At 36.1% G+C, this 19,344-nt stretch overlaps 4 protein-coding genes across 6 annotated transcripts; 3 read left to right on the top strand and 1 right to left on the bottom strand.

The window, feature by feature from the left end:
• The first annotated feature begins 224 nt into the window (after positions 1-224).
• Positions 225-4,660, top strand: LOC106650552 (uncharacterized protein C05D11.1-like). Its single transcript, XM_014368625.2, has 14 exons — positions 225-604; positions 718-959; positions 1,040-1,208; positions 1,288-1,451; positions 1,531-2,049; positions 2,119-2,373; positions 2,447-2,617; positions 2,695-2,931; positions 3,027-3,207; positions 3,282-3,531; positions 3,597-3,783; positions 3,863-4,006; positions 4,106-4,425; positions 4,505-4,660. The coding sequence occupies exons 1-14, from the start codon at positions 430-432 to the stop codon at positions 4,563-4,565; spliced, it is 3,075 nt and encodes a 1,024-aa protein (XP_014224111.1). The 5' UTR covers positions 225-429; the 3' UTR covers positions 4,566-4,660.
• Positions 4,661-4,667: 7 nt separating this feature from the next.
• LOC106650551 (serine/threonine-protein kinase mTOR) lies at positions 4,668-15,000 on the bottom strand. Of its 3 annotated transcripts, none has more exons than XM_023460528.1 (15): positions 14,916-15,000; positions 11,899-13,468; positions 11,360-11,819; positions 10,839-11,281; positions 10,366-10,764; positions 10,024-10,278; positions 8,347-9,969; positions 7,977-8,261; positions 6,576-7,896; positions 6,352-6,494; positions 6,108-6,248; positions 5,750-6,028; positions 5,335-5,680; positions 5,076-5,256; positions 4,668-4,997 (listed from the first exon to the last, which is right to left on the bottom strand). In XM_023460528.1, the coding sequence occupies exons 1-15, from the start codon at positions 14,918-14,920 to the stop codon at positions 4,982-4,984; spliced, it is 7,467 nt and encodes a 2,488-aa protein (XP_023316296.1). In that variant the 5' UTR covers positions 14,921-15,000; the 3' UTR covers positions 4,668-4,981. The 3 variants fall into 3 exon arrangements, with proteins under 3 accessions (XP_023316296.1, XP_014224110.1, XP_014224109.1); XM_014368624.2 differs by lacking the exon at positions 14,916-15,000 and adding an exon at positions 14,164-14,387; XM_014368623.2 differs by lacking the exon at positions 14,916-15,000 and adding an exon at positions 13,691-13,844.
• On the top strand, positions 13,972-15,480 carry LOC111694017 (ankyrin-2-like). Its single transcript, XM_023460529.1, has 2 exons — positions 13,972-14,045; positions 14,387-15,480. The coding sequence occupies exons 1-2, from the start codon at positions 14,029-14,031 to the stop codon at positions 15,456-15,458; spliced, it is 1,089 nt and encodes a 362-aa protein (XP_023316297.1). The 5' UTR covers positions 13,972-14,028; the 3' UTR covers positions 15,459-15,480.
• Positions 15,481-16,265: 785 nt separating this feature from the next.
• On the top strand, positions 16,266-19,040 carry LOC106650390 (cactin). Its single transcript, XM_014368362.2, is given in 6 exon segments — positions 16,266-16,596; positions 16,811-17,820; positions 17,896-18,070; positions 18,161-18,614; positions 18,692-18,805; positions 18,807-19,040. Coding segments are annotated over 6 exon segments (2,025 nt in total). The 5' UTR covers positions 16,266-16,411; the 3' UTR covers positions 18,894-19,040.
• The last annotated feature ends 304 nt before the right edge of the window (positions 19,041-19,344 follow it).

Here is a 19,344-nt window from a genome sequence, read left to right as displayed (position 1 = left end):
TAGCTCATTTTCTTATAAGTAACATTTTCAAAAGTCGTTGAAATTACAAATACGACTTATTTCAATTGAAAGATTGCACAGACCACAACGATTGCCGCCGGAATACACACAATGGGTAATCGCATGCCATATTGCATGTAGGCCTATATCTATAAGTACAGTAGCTATCGTATAGGACCTGCAAAATATCTTCACTGTACAGCATATACAGTCTGACTCGCGTTTTGCTAGTGTCAATAGCGGCGCTTGGTTCCGGAACGCTGGACAGTTTCTGTCTGTTAATTGGTTTATGAATTATATTCATAATACATTAACATAACGTGAAACAAATCTCATTAATTTTATTTTTTTGATGAGTATTTGTTAGCATTGTTTTATCTCAAAGTGTTTGACGTACAGTAATTCTTGAGTGACAACTACCCTATAATCATGGCTCCGGTTGACAATACTGTAACGGACAGCAAGGTTGAAGGATTCGAATTTATTTGCTCTCTCACTTCCAACGATATAATTCCGGTCCATAAATACCGATCAAAAAATACAGGACTCACTATATTTATTGCTGAAGTCGATGGTCCTGTCGTCGGCGGTTACTTCTGTCTTGGTTAGCGTCTTTTATGCTCTTTATAACCTTAAATGAACTCCACAGAACTACCCTTTCTAATATTTTTTTCTTTACCTATTTTTTTTATTTTTTTATATCAAAAAATGATACAGCTACTGAAGCTTTTGACGACGATGGATTACCTCACACCCTAGAACATCTCATCTTTCTTGGAAGCGAGCAGTACCCTTACAGAGGTGTGCTGGATCTTTTGGCAAATAGATGTTTAGCTTCAGGTACTAATGCTTGTACTGATGTTGATAATACATTTTATACAATGGAAACTGTGGGAAGTGAAGGTTTTTTGACATTACTTCCTGTTTATCTTGACCATATATTGTATCCAACGCTAAAGGTAATATAATAATGAATTGAATTAAAATATTCAAGTATTTTATCAATTTATTTCATTAAATAATTGTTAAATAAATTAAGGATTCAGCATATACTACAGAAATTCATCATATTACTGGAGAAGGTGAAGATGGTGGAGTAGTCTATTTTGAAATGCAAGAAAGAGAAAATGTTGGAGAGTTTCTGGTTCATCAGGAATTAAGACGTGCAATTTATCCTGGTAAATGTGGATATAAATCAAATACTGGAGGTACAACCATTTTTATACAAACTGTCATTAAATACCTCAAATAGATGTTTAAATGTTAATTTGTTTTTCTCTCTGTAAGGTGCATTAAAAAATTTAAGGGAGAGTACCTCTAATCAAAAAGTCAAAGATTATCATCAAAATTACTACAGACCAGAGAATTTATGTGTTATAATAACAGGGCAGGTTAAACATGAAAATGTATTTAAAGCACTTTGGCCTATTGAGGAAAAAATTATGAAAATGGTAATAACTTCTTCTCTGCCTTGCATAAATTCATACAATGTTTTAAATGTAATTTTTAAAATCTAAATTTTTTCAATAGGGTAAAAGAAGTCAGTTTGAAAGACCCTGGCAAAGTGAAATACCTCCATTCACTGAAAATGTTGAACGCAATGTTTTTTATCCTTGCAATGATGAAACTAATGGTCTAGTCTGCGTAGGATGGAGAGGACCATCTACTGTTTCACATAGAATTGATATGCTTGGTTGTATGTTATTGCTCAAGTATTTGACGGATACATCAGCAAGTCCACTACAAAAAGAATTTGTTGAGATTGAAGGGTCTTTTGCTAGTGATGTGAAATTTTCATTATCAGAAAATTCGGAATCTTTGTTGTACATTATATTCCAGAATGTACCAAAAACAAAAATTCCTAAAATTTCTTCAAAACTTATGAACTTTTTGAAAGACATTTATAAAAAAGGAATAGATATGCAAAGAATGGAAACAGTTGTTAACAGACACATTCTGGAAACATTAAGTAATTTAGAAAGTAGCCCACATGATGCAGTTGCTTATATGATCATTGGTGATTTTTTGTTTGGAAATGATAAAAATGATGCAAGTTTTTAATTTTAGCCAGTGCCTGATGAGATTTTTCACATTTCATATTATTATATTTTTTTTCAGTTGGAGGATAGACTAAATGAAATAAAAATATTAAAAACATTAACATTGAAACCAGAAGCTTATTGGTTGGGTTTATTGAAAAAATATTTGATTGATGCTCCTTCTGCAGTTATGAAAGGTATTCCAAGTGTTATAAAATTACAAGAACTTTCAGAGGCAGAGCAAAACAGAGTTGAAGAAGTAAAAACAAAGCTAGGTCCAGAAGGCTTAAGTTTGAAAGAAAAGGAACTTGATGAAGCAGTGCTTGAAAACGATGTACTAATTTTTTATTTTTATTTTTATTATGAAATTGAGAAAAGTTAAATTATTTTCATGGTGAATTCCACAGACAGCTATTCCTGATGAAATAATATCATCGGTACCAATACCAGACACTGAATCCATAAAATTTCATCAGTTGACAAGTTATGTTACCAATGGTGAGCAACATCCAAAATTCAATGTGGATAAACTGCCTTTTTTCACTTACTTAGATAATATCAACACAAATTTTGTATATGTGAGTATTTTTGTTTGCGTTTTCATTTCAACTTTGTGTTCTCATATTTAGTTTATTAAAAATATTTTGATTTTTAGATGTTTGTTGTCATGGACACATCTGATATTACTTTGGACAAAAAACCTTATTTACCTGTTCTCTTAGAATCATTGTTGGAGAGCCCAGTTCTAAGAGATGGCGTTTTAATACCCTATGAAACTATAGTTTCAGAATTAGAAATGGATACCATTGCAGTTAGTACCAGATTAGGAGTCGAAGAGTCATCAAGATTTTCATGTGGCTCTTATAGTCAGAGTGCCATTTTAGTACTACAGGTATGATTATGAATATTCAGAAAAGTATAAAAGTAACTTGAGCAAATTGTTCATAAGTAATAAAGTAATTTTACGCTCTCAATTTTTTTTTATAGGTTGAAGTTGATAAATACGATAAAGGTGTGAAATGGATTAACGATCTGTTATATAATACTCGACTAACTGCGGAAAGATTGAAAATTATATCAACAAAAATAATTAATGATGTAGCTCAAATGAAGCGTAAGGGTAAAAAGTTGGTTGATGATCTTTTAAAAAGTTTGATTTATAAAAAAGGTATTGAACTTCATTTTTTTAAATGTCATCTTATTGAGTATTTCATTGTTTTAATACCAAAAATGTTACTTTAGAAAGCAATCATTATAATGTCAGTATGCTTCGTCAGCAGCAATTTCTCACCAAAATGTTGGAAAAATTAGGCGACGATAGTGAAAAAGAAAAAGTTTTAGAAGAGTTAGAATCAGTGAAGAATATTTTAACAAATCCTAAAAATATGGTTTTATTCTTAACTGCACAAGTTGATAGACTTTTACAACACGTTACTGATCCATATAAGTCATGGAGTAATTTTTCAAACACTGATTCGTCATTAAAACAAAAGTAATTAATCGATTTATGTTGACTAAGGATAAAACTTTGATTGAATATTTTTGAAATAATTTTAGACTGCATGTAGTTCCTGAATACACTCTGATGAAAACTCCCGAAGAAATGGAATGCAATGGGTGCGTAACTGGAATCGGCTGCGTAGAATCTGCATTTCTTTCTCAATGTGCTCCTAGTATTAATAGTTACCTAGATCCAGATTCAGCTCCACTATTAGTATGCTTGCAATACTTTACACAATTGGAGGTAATAAAAAATTATCTTTAATTAATAGTTGTTATTTATATCACTTATAAGATTATTATTATATTTAAATCGTAAACAGGGTCCATTGTGGAAAACTATTAGAGGTCTAGGATATGCCTACAGTTACGATATTTTTGTGAAACCAAATCAGGGTCTTATTTACTTAACTTATTTTGGATCAACAAACATAATAGCAGCTTACAGAGAAACTAAAAAAGTTATTGTAAGTGTATACTTGACAATCCAAAGCGTGCTTATGAAATTCCAAATCCGCGTATCAATAAAAGATATATTAATAACTTTACATTTATTAATTTTTCAGTTTAACTCTTTAGCTGAAAATAAACAAGATAAATGGGACGAGTTGCTTTTTCAATCTGCTAAATCTTCTTTAATATACGAAATAGTTCAGAGAGAAAAAAGCGTAGGTGATATGGTACTGAAGTCTGTTTTGTCTCACTTCAAAAATATACCTCAAGATTTCAATCGTCAAATGATTCGAAACATTTCTTCAGTTAATATAAAAGATATGCACAGAATAGCATCCACATACTTAAAACCATTATTTGACCCAAATGTCTGTAAAACAACGGTAATATGCCATCCAACCAAAGCTGCAGAAGTAGTCAAGGCTTTCAAAAAGTAAGTATGAGTGCATGTTCGTAAATGTTGAGCTTTTTTTAAGAATGAAAAGTAATGTTTTCTTTTTGATTTTTTTCAGTCACAATCATGACTTGAAACTGTTCGATACTCTTGAAGAAACTTGGCTGAATTCTTGGTAAACTGTTGGGGAGTTTTCCTGTTACAAGTGTTATTCAGTTAATGTTTTCTTTCTTTTACAAATGACCAAGCAAATAAAAATTATTTTGTGATGCAATTGTGCGTATTATTAAAAAGTATATTTATTTACATCATTACATTTACTATACACATGAGCAGACTTTAAAATATATGTTATCGTGATTATTATTTAAGCTTATGATATTAATAGTACTTATTGTACAAGTATAAACATCCTTCCATAAAAGTTATATAGCATGATAGATAAAAAGGATTTTCCCATTGTCGATCATGTTATGTACATCTTAGCTTAGTAAGGAACTAATTAATAAATGCACTTCCATTTCTAATCTTTTATGTACATGGTATAGCCACCGCAATCTTAAGTGGAGTAAAAAATATTTGTAAGCTAGGCGCATTACCAAAACGGACACCTGAAATTAAAAAAAATAATTTTATCCATACAATTTTATATGATTTGTTAGAATATCATTGTCATTTAGAATAATTACCATCCAATATAACATTGACAGAGATTTTCATTATTAGTAGCTTGTTCTATTAGCAAATCAACTTGTCTCTGTACCGTCAGAGTCTCTTCATGCGAAAAATCACGGCCAGTTAATTTATCACGGACCCTATTGATTATTTGCAAGGCCTTCTTATTTAAGGCTTCTGGCTGGTTATTGTCACCTGCATACATTTAAAAAAGTTATTTCATCGTAATAAAATAATTTGCTCATTGAATAAACAATACATGGATTCGCTTACCTTCATTTTCGATACTGCAAGGGACGCCTTTTTTTGGCAATGTAGCAATCAATGAATCCATTAGATCTCCTTGTTCCTGACTGCTGCTGACACTTATACTTTGATTGTCGCTACGTTTGCCTTTGGGTACTGCGTTATCCATCAAACGCCAATTAAGCAAGGGATCATAAACGAATGCTTCGAGTACAGCCATCAGACTGTCCTTATTGCGGTGTAATACTGACATTACAGATTCACATGTACGACGATAAGTACCTTCAATGCCTGTTACTTCCATAGCGTTAATCAACATACGAGTCAGGCGGAATGGTATTTTTTCGGGGAATTTTTCTCGCGTCATAGCAACCTACAATTTTACATTATTTAATCAGTTGTCAAACAAAATAAAAATTTTTTGTACATCAATTATCTTCACCTCGAAACAGTCGCCAAAATCTATATGAAGTATCTTTCCACTCAAACGATCCAACATAAGATTCGAAGGATGTCTATCCCCTAAACCAAGAATGTATCCAACCATTGACATGACAGCAAGAGATCTTGTGTAATTTGTTCTCCTGTCGAACCACACTTCGCTGGATGGGGATTTCAGCCAGAGCAAACGAGCCAAGTCATCTCCATGAGTATGTTCGAGGGCGTGCTCGAAAACTTCGACTTTTTGCATTAGCATGAGGTGATCGTAATCTGGCGCCATCTTAAAATAAATAAACTCAGTAAAATCTGTCTGACTTTAAAAAGTTGAATATTAGGTCTAAATATTGATCATAACTTACCCTGAGCATAATTCTATGCTCTATGTTGAGCAAAATTTTCTTTTTCTCTCTATAGTCACGAATCAAAGTGTGCAAAGTGTCGCAGTGTGGTACCCACCCAATGAGACCACTGTTTGTTGATAAAGGAATTACGGCGTACCGCTGAAAAATTAAAGACCAAAATTAAAATTAGTTAATTTTAATAAAAACTAATTTTATTATTATAATTTTTTTTTAATTCATTTGTTTATAACGATAAACATACCTGAATCGTAAGATTTCTTCGGAAAGTATCAGGATCGTGTAAAAGTAACATATTGACTAGACCAAATAGCTGCATGACACGTTCGTCTTGTCGTAAATCTTCGTGTCCTTTAAGTAAAAACATGTAGTCTTTACCGTTACTTCCTACATAAAACCAAATTAACCGGGGTCAGCATAAAAATAATGAAGAATAAAAAATGATCTGAGTTTAAAAAACAATTATACCTTTGATGCAGAGTTTTCTTGGTCTCTGTTTACTTGTGATGACCTGCATGGAGCTGTGTATACTGGCAATTCTGATGATCGATTGTCCTGGTTGATAACTACCCGGTACGGCCAATTCGAGGTCTCTACAAAGCAATAGTTTTGGACTAACATATTGCAACTCAAGACTAGTTAACTGCGGCAACTGACGAGATATTCGCCGAAATACATGATAGTATAGATCCCAAGCTTGGTTGAGATCGCGCACGTTGCCCGAGCTCTTGTATCTGTGACACCATTCTTGAGCCTCCATCAGGTCACGGCCGTAGGCCTGGTTGAACGATGTCTCTTTTAGGGTCTGAGGGCCTCGTTCCAGCATTGCATGCAAGGGCTCCAAAGTGTCAAACATGCCTTTGACGTTGCGCTCGCCGAAATAAAGACGGCTTGCTTCTTCGAGACCCTCGTGCCAAAGCTCGTGCCACAGAATAGCCACACGAATCAATTCATCACTAACCATTTTGGCTTGTTGTACCAATGTTGGACTATGTTCGCTCATGCTGGATAGTATCTTGTTGGCCGCAGTCTTTCGCGCGTGACTTGCACTCTTCGATGCAACCGTCAACGGATAAACGAGCGCTTGAGGGTGAGTCTTACCAATGTCAACCAGCAGATTGTGTATGCAACGGCCTACCAGAGCTCTAGGAGTATCGATCCTCGCAATTAACTGAGGAATGACTTGAAGCCATGTATTAATTTCAATCAATCGGATACCCTCGATAATAGCCTCGTAGACTTCAGGCCATTGTCCGTATTCAAACCACAGTGTCAGTAGCCTCAACGTGTCCTGCAGCGAATTGCCGTGTGAAAGATTGATCGACTTAATGAATCCTTTTAATGCCGGTACAGTAAATTTCGATATGTAACCTGCGGCTAAATTATTCTGTTGTGAAGCTCCGTTTGACGAGTTGGTTTGGTCACCCAAGACCGTATCCCCTATCTGATGCTTGAAAAATAACACGGCTTCGAAATTCGTGTAGGCGAACGCGTGCCAAGCTTTGTACCACATTGGGTCGTGGTTGGTAGCCTCTGAATAATATGACAGTACTGCTGGTATTGAGTGATCGTTCATGCCTTGCAAGGCTTCGAGCCATTCTCCAAGTTTGAGGTAACATCGAGCGAGTAATCGTTTTCGATTTTCCGGTTGACGTTCTTCATCTGGCAATAGCTGCACCAGCGCCGCGGGCTGCGACGGTAGGAAGTTGTGCACAAAGCGTTGTAGTTGACCGTAAGCTTCGTTCCGTTTACCAGCCACCCACATGTGTTTGCAATAAGCAAATGTTACCTGCTCGCACAAGTTCATGAGGACCGATTATTTTTTTCATTCTTATAAGCTAGAGTTTTTAAGTCAAAAATTAACCATACCTGCGGATGATGGTCGGGAATGGGCTGATCGGGTCGCAATAAAGATGGATCTGATCCAAACAGCATTACGAGAGTTTTATGACATAATGCAAGATTTCCACTCTTGCGACATAAACTAGCGTACTTAAGCCATGTATGCATATCGTCCTGCGGTGATATGACCAACGTATGCACTTGAATGATTTTTTGCCAATCCTCGACGATGCGCTGACCACCTTGAAGACGTTCCCACCACATGTTTTTAATGGTCGAACGTCGTTCCGGCACCAATTTGTATTGTATCACCTTTAACATGGAAAAAGTAGATTATATCAGCAATTTTATCTTGAAATAAGAATTTGAAAAAATGAAACATCGATTAAAATTATACCTCTTCTAATTCGGCCAACTTCTGAACTTCGACCATAGCATTATAAGCTCTTTGGTAGCTTTCTCCAACCATAGCTGTAAGTTCAGTGTCCAACAAGTCTCTCGCACTATCGATAAGTCTATGGGCCAAGGAGTAATGCTCATCATGAATGGCCAGAACTGCACGATAAAATGCACCATCTTGAGTATCTTTAGGTATGAGCGCTACGTGCTGTTGCATAGCATCCCAATTATTTAAACCCCACGCAGCAGCAGCAGCCATTCTGGCCATGCGTTGCTTCGTCTCATGGCTATGTTCAGACCACTGTTTCATGGCAACCTCATGCAGTTGGCCCCATTCACCTAGAGCTTCGAGGCATCTCATTTCACCAAGAGTTGATTCGATATCTCCTGGGTCGGCGTCCAGACGTTCGTGGTACAACTGCAGTGCTTTGTCCCAGTTATGCAATTTTTCATACCAGCGTACTTGCACTTTGAGTTCTTGCTTGTTACTATCGTTTTGTTGAAGTTGCTGCTGATTCATGACGTACTCGAGCAAACCTTCAGCTGCCTCCTTTTGCTGGAGTTTATTGTTAATACCTATCAGCGACTCGAACACCGCACCGCTTCGACCTTTGTGGAACTCGTCTTCCTTGTAATGAAGAGCTTTGGCATAAGCCCGGCAATGCATAGCGCGTTCTCCGAGAATCTTGCTATCGAGAGGTAGTGGGCCTTTGTCGCAGTGTTCCATGAACTCAGCAAGATTGAGAATTGTTTGACTGATTTCTGGAAGATCTGGTACCAATAGGGCTTGTTGCAGCGTCGCCACAAGCTCGATACGATGCGCGTCGTCGAGCTCGCTCCAACACGAAACGAAAGCAGCATTAAACAGATCTCGAGGCAACTGCGAATATGTCTGGGCCAGTGCCCAGCACGAGCGCAACGCCGGTGACGGTGATTCCTTCAATAGACCGATCGACAAACTTCTTAGCCATTCCAGCCAGTCGTCCTTTGACACGCGTCTCGTTGCGGTCCAAGCTTTTTGCAAGTTTGACGCCGATACATTGAGCTTTTTGATAACGGTGGTATCAGCTGCATTAGACAATCCCAATTCAGCTCCTCTCTGACTTTGCTTTTTGTTTTGACGTTGCACTGCACTTCCTGACAGAAGCGATTCGTGCTCCGGTTCCAACTTGCCATGACATCCAGACCGCGCTTCGCTCACTACTTTATCGACTAATGAGTCGTACCTTGCGTAAGTGACCCGATTTTTTGACATTACTCTCTGCACCATTGGTACGAATATTTGAAATTTTGGACCCAGCTGTATAACGAGAGCACACAATGTTTCACAAGCAGGAATTTTCAGTTCAGGGCATTGATTGAAGGTTCGAGCTAGGGCTTGAATAATTCTAGAAGCAAAATCTGTAAAATCTAAACATTCAGCCAATAGTTCGATTGTTTCTAGAGCACAACGGCTGACGTTCACCGGAATATCAGGCGATGATTGGAATAGCCGTACGACCGGTGGGATTACCAGGTGAAGATAGTTATCCAAATTGCCACCAAATTTTTGCAACGCTTGCAAGAGTTTTATTGTTACTTGACGTTCTTTGCTCATATCATGAGTAAGTACACGTAAAATCTGTAAAATAGTTTGATTAGATATGATTTTCTACGTCATAATAAAATTAATTACCTGAGGCATAAGACGCGGTAAATATATTCTAAATTCAGCACCCAATGCTATGGCTACTTGTTCAACCAGATGTATGAGTGTGCTTTGAAGGGGACTGTTAAGGGTCCAAAACTCCTTCACCAATGAAAATATGTCGTCCAAATAATTACGTATGTGCTGTTTGACAATGACAATAAGTATGGCCAACTGTTGAAAAAGATACTCTCGAAAGCCTACATCTGCCGTTCTCAGTACATTGAGAAAGCTCGGCATGACCTGTTTCAATCAATCGTTAATTAGCAAGGTTGCTGACTTGATATGCGATTGTATATTATAATTGTAAAAAATAAGTCTTAGTATTACTTGAGAAATATAGGGTACACATTTAATTCCAAGACTCTTGAAAATGAAAGTAACAGCTTGAACAACCATCGTGTGATGCTGCGCCAAAGTTGGCTCTCGAATGATACGCATAAGCGTCGATATTGCTACGGCTGGATAATATTCTTCTAGAGTGGCCGAAGGCATATTGACTAACATCTCGCTTGTGCTCAATTCGTCGGCAGTCTCAGGCCTGGCATCGGCCGATGGTCTCAGTGACAAAGACTCCAACTGGGGTGAGGAAATCTGACCAAGATTCATTTTATGCTTATACGGATCTAAAGCGCCGAGCAGTCCCAGAACTCGAATAGTTTCCCGTCGAACAACCGGTTGTTGCTCGGTTTTTAGAAAATTCATCAGAATGTCGAGTAGCTGTGGATACTGTTAAAACGTATAAGAAACGTAAATTTTTTTTTCAAAAACGAGTGAAAGTGAAGGATTGAATAGTATTGTACCTGCATGTATGGTTTAACTACGTGTCCGGTACTACCGATAAGTTGCCCCAAAACCCATAAGGCAACACCTCGTTTTTCTGGTGACGATGCGTCGACCAACATTTCTAATAATATGTCCAATAATTCAGGCATCCAAGGTTGCATCTCAGCACCACTTACTTCTGCCAAATCGCCAATAGCTCGAAGTACTGCCAAAACAACGCCAGGATTTGTTTCAGTTTCTTTGAGCTTGGGTACGAGAACTTTTAAAACTGGTTCCATGTAAGGCCTTATTAATCTAGGAGCTGACACTACTAAATGATCCAGCATTCGAGCTGCTTGTTCTTTATTGCGTCCCATGCCGGAGTGTTCCAGCTCAGTAAGAAATTGTATGAGGGTTTTACGCAGAGCTGGCATCACATAAGCTGGATTCATTACACTCAAGCGTCCAATAGTGCAAATCGCTAAAATAAGTATAATGTTATATTGTTACAATTAATTTTATGATAATAAAATAATTATGTAGTGAGGTGAGAAAATACCTAATTCACGTATTTCAAAAACTTCATCATTCATAGCGACAAAAAGACAAGATAAACTTTCAGCTTGAGCCAAATGAATGTCAAAAGTTTCATCTAATGATCCTAACACCCAGTATCTGACATCAGGATCAGTATCGCTAATACCAACGACAAGTAATTTTCCCAATACTGTTGATACTGTGTTTGTTACTGTAGGCCCAGGCTGATTCAAAGCCAATCTCAAAAGTCTCGAACATGTTTTCACAGCCTCAAGACGTACTTCTGGCTCTTCCCAAGTGAGAAAGTAGTCGGCGCAACGTCTTACAAATTGAAGTAGTGGATTCCCATCAAAGTTAAATGTACCTAGTGTACGGAGTCCTAAGACTGTTGCAGCTACATCAATTTCAGTTGGAGGCATTGAGACTGGACTTGTTGCAGTCCATGGTGCCCCAGGGTGACGAAGAGGTTTGTACATAAGGACCTAGATATGTTTGGAATATAAAAACTTTCTCTAGAAAAAGATAAAGATTGGAATGAAATTTTAATCCATAAATACATACTTGAGATAACATCCTTAGCAGTCCTTGAGATATATCAGGCTTTAATGAAGGTACACTTTGAGCTAACTCTCTTAAAGATGTAGTCAATATTGGTGACAGCCCAGTTGCTAACATAGGCTCTAGTAAATCTTTAACATCGCTTGTGATGCTTGGTCCAACTGCATGTCCCAACAATGTGATACAAATAAAAACTGCTGGTTCTAAAATAGAACTTTTTTTCTTGCTAGGTGTCTCCTTTGAAGGCAATGACATTTTTATTACTTCCATAATTTTTGGCAAGTATGGTTTAATATCTTCACCAACAGCTACTGCAATTAAACCAATTGTTGCAAATGCAACTGTTCTATCTTTCTCTCTACCTCTTAGATTCATGAGCAAATACGTAAGACATTCAAGTAAATTATTCTCAACAAATCTTTTCCTATTAAAAGCTGCTAATCTTGGTAATAGGGTCATTAACGCATTTTGAATATGACTATTACGAGAATGACGTTGATTTACAACATCTGCATTTATTTGATCTAATTTTTCCATCATCAAACTGCGGCAAGCAGCTGATTCATGAATAGAATGCAGAGAATGATGTGTATTAGTAGTATTTGGTACTACAGCCCATTTTGAAACTAAGTTGGTTTTCATGAGTGGCATTAGAAAAAGAATGTCATTTTCACTTGACTGGAAAGAACAATTCAGACGTTCCATAAGATCTTCATAAAGTCTTTCCCATTGAAGATTACTGCATCTTAATAATTCATTCAAAACTAATAAAGAACCATGAATACGATCATCTCGCACATACCCCTTTTCTCTACTAAATGACTCTTCAAATCCTGTAGCAACTTCATCATAACATTGCTTATACCAAACAGATTTATGCATTTGCTTAGCTGTTTCTCGTTGTGCAGTAACCACCAGAGCTGCTCTAAGAGCTTCAACAGCTCCTTCGCGAATTGCATGTTTAGGATCACGTATAGCGTTGAAAATTAACTCAAAAAACTGGGTCACTTGTTGAAAAAAGTATGTAGGCATTGAAACTGCTAATTCTTTTAGGACTAAAACTGCTGCTTGCCTTTTGTTCTCATTTCTATCTCCGCTCAACCACTCAAAGGCTCTTTTAACTTCAAATTCAACATATTCTGCTGTGTAAGTACCTGATACCAAAGCTAGTTTGCTAACAGTTTTAGCTGCCATTTCCATAACACTAACATCGTTGGATGGGAGCAAGTTACGCAAGTAATTTGCATATCTAATAATTCTGGTATTGATATTACCAACATCTGCATTTATCAAACAAATAATAGCAAGTATTCCCCCTTTCTTTTCATTTATATCAGATCCAGTGGCCATTTCAAAGATATGGTGATTAAACTCATCCATAAAAACTGTAACTTCATCTTGAGTTGCTTCACGAAGCTCTGTTTTGACATAAAGACAAAGCTCTCTGGCTGCCTTATTTCGCACATCTTCATGTTTTGACTTGAGACGTTGAGCAAACTGCTGTACAAGTGAAGTAGTCATCTTCAAAGAGATAAAACAACTCCTGGTAAAAGTACTTAATACCAAAACATATCTGTAAAAAATTAATTCATTATAGCTACAGTAGTGTGCTGAAACTTATACTTTACTTCAAATTCATAGAAAAAGGAATGTAAAAATTAATCGGAGTTAAAAATTATTTGAAATTAACAAAAAACATGAAAATTAATAAACAACTCCTTTACAATGATTTAAACACCAATTATGAACTAAATGAGAGCATAAAAATTTATCATAAAGAGGTTAAATTAATTACCCCACATAATTATAGTAAGCAAGAAGTTGTTTAAAACGATGACACGTATTTGTTGAACCAAGCTTTTTTATCTTCAGAAACTTTAGCTAAGGAATTCACGCGGAAAAATACTTGATGTGATTTTGAGTAAATCACACTGGAAGAGATGCGGCTTCTTTCACTATTTACATGTTTTGCGACCACAGAATATACAGAGTATAAGTGCGACGTCAGTGCGTATGGACTGTTACCCTCTCAAATTATCATCGTCGGTCGTCGCTGGAGTAAAACTTGCTTACGTGAATGCAGAATGACTCGCTTTTTTCAACTACTTATCTCACAAACTATTCTACAATTTTATGAATTCAAATGATAAGTAAGTTAGTTTAACCAAGTAGGTGAGGCCTACGATATAGTTGTTTAAGATGAAAAAGTGGGCGATCGGAAAAAAAAAAATACCTATTCAAAAGTAGGAGAAAAAAAAGGAAACATACTTTACTTAAAATACTGCGCAATTTGTCACAATAGCATCAATATCGACTGCTTCGGCATTGGGCACGTAATGATTTCAATCGCAACCATTGCAGAGCCCCGTAAACAAAATTAAGACGTGTACTGTGTACAACACGAATGGTCGCATGTCAGTGCACGTGTACAAGTTTGAGCACGTGCGTGAGACAATAATAGTAACTTTTATTTGACTGTTGATACTTTTAGAAGAAAAAAAGCCATGTCTGGGACTGAGTTGGTGCCACAATTGACAAAGAAGATATTTAAAAAAACAAAAGGAATTAAAAACATTGAAAAGCACGTGATTGACAGATTGAGCGAGCTGCTCAAGCTAGGTGTGAAAGTTGACAATCTTATAAAGGATGAAAAGCGTGGAAATACCGCGCTGCATTGTGCGGTTAAACATTGTCAGAAAGAAGTCGTTTTGTTTCTTTTGGAAAAAGGTGCGGACGTTTGTGCGGAATGCCGAGGTCCCGAAGGGCCGGTTTCAGTGCTCTGGGTGTCAAATAACGTATTGAAGCACCTAACGAGTCCTACATTGCACAAAAGACGCTCGATCGCATTAGACATTCGAGATGCTTTGCTGTCGAATCTAGAGTCACGGGTGCAAACTGAGCCACGATTTTCCGACGCCGCGGGACTCAGTATCTTTCATTTAAAATGCGCCAGGGGACAGATTGAGCAAGCACGAGAACACTTTAGTCCCGAGTTGATTGACAAAAAAGTTTACTTTGACCTCATGTACGGTTGCACACCTCTGCTGATAGCGATTATGTACGGACACTTCAGACTCGCCGCATGGTTGGTGGAAAATGCGGGTGCCTCGGTCCGCTTGACTACGGCCGAGTTCGATCAACGCTCCAGTTTGCACGTTTTGGCGGATTATCCTCGAGCGAACAACTGCGAAGACAGAGATTCGGCTCAATTGGCCGAAACATTGATTCAATTTGGAGCGAATGTGAACTCGCTCGACGCTGACGACATGACGCCCTTGGACTACGTCTACAAATCGTCAAACGAAGTCAACTCGATCGAATTGCTCCGAGTACTCGTCAGGCACGGAGCGAATTTCGAAAAACTGTCGCAATCAATCGGTCATTTGGTCATGGAAGAATATCGACTTTTACTTGAGGAGAGCAGTTCAAGAGAACGGGTGAATTTTATTCTCGATCGTCGCAATAATAAGTTTTTGACATCGACGATTTTCGTCACAGCCCTTATGAGTACCGTAAAAGTGCCGGATCATCCTAGCACTAATTCAGAGTCGAACCAAAATTGAGAAAAATTAATTGAGTCATACTCAATTGTTAACTTTAAAAAAAATTTCACAACATGTATTTTTTCCCCTTTACAGCACATCTTTAATAGTTTAAATTTTCTGTGATAAAATATTAGTTGTACAAATTGTAGTTAAATTAATTTTAAAATTGTTTAATAGTATATTACTGCCCTAGGCCGCGAAAAACAGAAAAGTCCCAGAGTGCGTGTAATTAGTGGCCGAGGCGAAGCCGAGGCCGATAAACACGTGCTCTGGGGCTTTCTTTTTTCGCGGCATAGGCCTGTATACTATTTTTCATACATAGTGGCCAGAAAATAGCTCTTCTCGTTTTGCGCAGCGGCCGAGAAGTAGTCACTTTCTGGCCGCTGGTATGAAAAATTATATTAAGCTAAATTAATTTACAAATTGTAGTTAAATTAATTAATTAATCATCTAAGACACACCATACCCTCAGCCTTAATTTGTAAAAATATAATTTTTGAAAACAAAATCTAAATGTTTTAGAGAGCTTCAGTCAAAAATGCAATTTGATTTTTCTGTTCTTTTTTTATTCGTATAAATAAAAATGAAAATTGTAGTTGAGTGCTTGATAATTTTTTATAATATTCGTATATTGCGAGTGGGGTTTCCAGATGAAGAATAAGAATCCATTCCCTGACATAATAATACATAATTCTCTTCAAAAATATCCCACCAAAATTAAAATAATGAAATTTTTCGTATGCAGTTGCGCTGAGCCGGCAAGTAGAAAACAAAAATTCAAATATTGAGTCTTCATATCAATCAGGCCGCGCATTACGCATGTCCACAGACATCACTAGCTGACTGTAGACAGTACAAAGTTGACAAATCAGTAGTTTGACAGTTTGTGTTAGTGAATTTAAGGTTATGTTTTGAATGTATCACATTCTGATTGCTCAAGAATATTCAAAAAGTTAAAGTAAATTTAAAAAATGCATAGACACAAGCATTCTTATAGAGATAACAGCCGTGATAGAGATCGCAGTAAAAGTGGTTCCAAAGTATCCAATGAAATGTACGGTTCTAGTTCAAGAAATAGTTCCAACACTAAAAAGTCCAAGAAAAGAGATCGTTCAAAATCACGTTCAAAATCAAAGAAATATAAGAAGCATCACAGGTAAATTTTAAATAAATTGTAAGAAAACGAAAAGCTTGTTCGCGCACGTGAATAATACACAAGTGTATTAGTAATTAAATTTGATTTGCTTGTAGATTTAATACTTTTCATACTCTACCACATTAAATAGACACTTTCTTTTCATTATTCTACATTTATACCATTAAATATATTTATGTAGTTTTGATTATTTATAACCATACAATTTTTATAGGTCACGTTCAACGTCTTCATCATCTTCTGCAAGCTCATCATCAAGTTCAACAAGTTCTTCTGGATCGAACAAATTAGAAAAAAGATTGCATGAAAAACGCTTAAAACAAGCTGAAGAACGAAGAAAGAAAAAAGAAGCCATTAAAGCCACTGAAACAGCAGAAGAAAAACGAATTAGGCGACTTCAAAAAAAAGAAGCCAAAGAACGGAAACGTAAAGAAAGAATGGGCTGGGACAATGATTATTTGCATTACACAAATAATGATAATCCTTTTGGAGATGCTCATCTGTTGGAGCCTTTTGTTTGGGGTAAAAAACTAGAAAAAGAAGGCCTACTTGAAGTAAGCAGAGAACAATTGGAACTCAGAAATAAATATAAACAAGAAGAAAATAAAAGAGAACTGGAAAAAGTTAAAAAACTCAGGCAAGAAAGAGAGCTACAAAGGCAGCAGCGAGAAGAAGAAGCTGCTTTAGAACAACGTAGTAAAGAAGCGTCCCAACTTGAATTATGGCATCGTCAGGAAGACCAGTTTCATCTTGAACAAGCTAGACTCAGATCAAAAATTCGAATACAAGATGGGAGAGCGAAACCAATTGATCTCCTTGCCAAATATGTTGGTGCTGAAGATGAAGTTGATGCTGTAGAAATGCATGAACCGTACACATATCTGAGAGGCTTGCAAATCAAGGATTTAGAAGATTTATTAATTGATATAAAGGTCTACAAAGAATTAGAAAAAGGAAAAAATCTCGATTATTGGAATGATATAACTATAATAGCTGAAGATGAAATTCATAAGCTACAAAAAACTAAACAAACTGAATATCAAGTTGCACTAGGTCGTAGAGAAGGTATACATACTTCAGTAGAAGATGATGTTATCAAAATAATAAAAGGAAAAACCGCAGCACAGTTGGTTGCTCTACAAACAAGGATCGAAGAAAAAATAAGTGGAAAAGCAGAAGGAGTGGACATAGGCTACTGGGAAAGTCTTTTATCTCAATTGAAAGGTAAATATAAGTTTAATAATATATACAAAAGTTATTTAGTAACTAATTAACTTTATAATTCTTTCAATAATTTAGCACACATGGCTAGAGCTCGGCTACGAGATAGACATTCAGAAAATTTGAAAAAGAAATTGGATATTTTAATGGCAGAACAAGGAGTCGCGACTCAAGAACCAAAAGAAGAATCTGTTGAAGCTGAAAGTCCATCCACTAGTGCAGCTGGAATAAAGAATGATCAAAGTCAGTCTGAGTAAGTTTATGGGAAATTGTTTTATAAGAATATTATATATATATAGTTAAACTGAACTTTTTTGCATAATTCATCTGCATTTTATTTTAGAAATGAAGAGGAGGAAGAAACTGAATCGTACTCTCCACGATATATACCATTAGATAAGCTGGAACCTGGAACAATAGTTACTTTGGAAGAAGATGATGACAAACGTTTAGCATACTCTAGGAATCAAGTTCTTAATACAGGAAATAAAGTAGAAAATGTAATGACGGCAGAAGAAAAAGCTATGCACAGAGAAGTGAGTAAAAATATGGGAGGAGATGAATCACAATTTAGTGTAGAATCTTCATTGGAAGCACAAGTGTATTTATGGTCTGACAAGTATAGACCACGAAAACCTAGATATTTTAATAGAGTTCATACAGGGTTTGAATGGAATAAGTACAATCAAACCCATTATGATATGGACAATCCCCCACCAAAAATTGTGCAAGGATACAAGTTTAACATTTTCTATCCAGATCTAATTGACAAAAATGTTACTCCAGAGTACTTTTTGGTAAGAATTATAACTTGAAAAATTGTTTGTCATCTTTGCATTGAAATTCTCAAATAACTTCTTTTTCTTTTTCACAGACTCCATGCAGTGACAATAAAGATTTTGCTTTATTAAGGTTCAAAGCTGGTCCTCCATATGAGGATATAGCTTTTAAAATTGTTAACAGAGAGTGGGAGTACTCGTATAAAAGAGGGTTCCGGTGTCAGTTCCACAACAATATATTCCAGTTGTGGTTCCACTTTAAAAGATACAGATATAGAAGATGAAATCATCAATTAGAAATTATTATTAATTTCTTAAAAATTTTTATACAACTAGGAAGTTTTTCCTATTTCGATGTGTAATGATTTTGTCTGAATCATTCAGAAGATAGTAATTATGTAAATACCATATTGGAATTTATTAAAAAAAAATTTACTAACCACATTCTTTTGTTTTCTTTCTTTGATTACATTTTTTATCAATTTAAAAAATATTTTACTCTTGTAAAACCGATTAATTTATTTTTTTTAATTCTATTATTGTTTTTTACTGACCTACATAAAATTGTAACAAAAACGATTACATAAGGGTTTATCGTAATTTATCATTCCGTCAATGCAACTATGGAAATTGTTTAAAAAGTAAATGTAATTTGTAGCTTCTGAAGCTTAAAAACAATCTTTAGAGTTTAGAATGTCTCATTGAATTATTTAAAAAATTCTGAAATACAGCGCAACAAAAATCGTTT

Source organism: Trichogramma pretiosum, unplaced genomic scaffold (genome assembly GCF_000599845.2).
Source record: "Trichogramma pretiosum strain Unisexual culture from Peru unplaced genomic scaffold, Tpre_2.0 scaffold5, whole genome shotgun sequence".
In the NCBI taxonomy this organism is placed as follows: domain Eukaryota; kingdom Metazoa; phylum Arthropoda; class Insecta; order Hymenoptera; family Trichogrammatidae; genus Trichogramma; species Trichogramma pretiosum.
The sequence above is the reverse complement of the archived record's forward strand: the minus strand, read 5'-3'. Positions and strand labels throughout refer to the sequence as shown.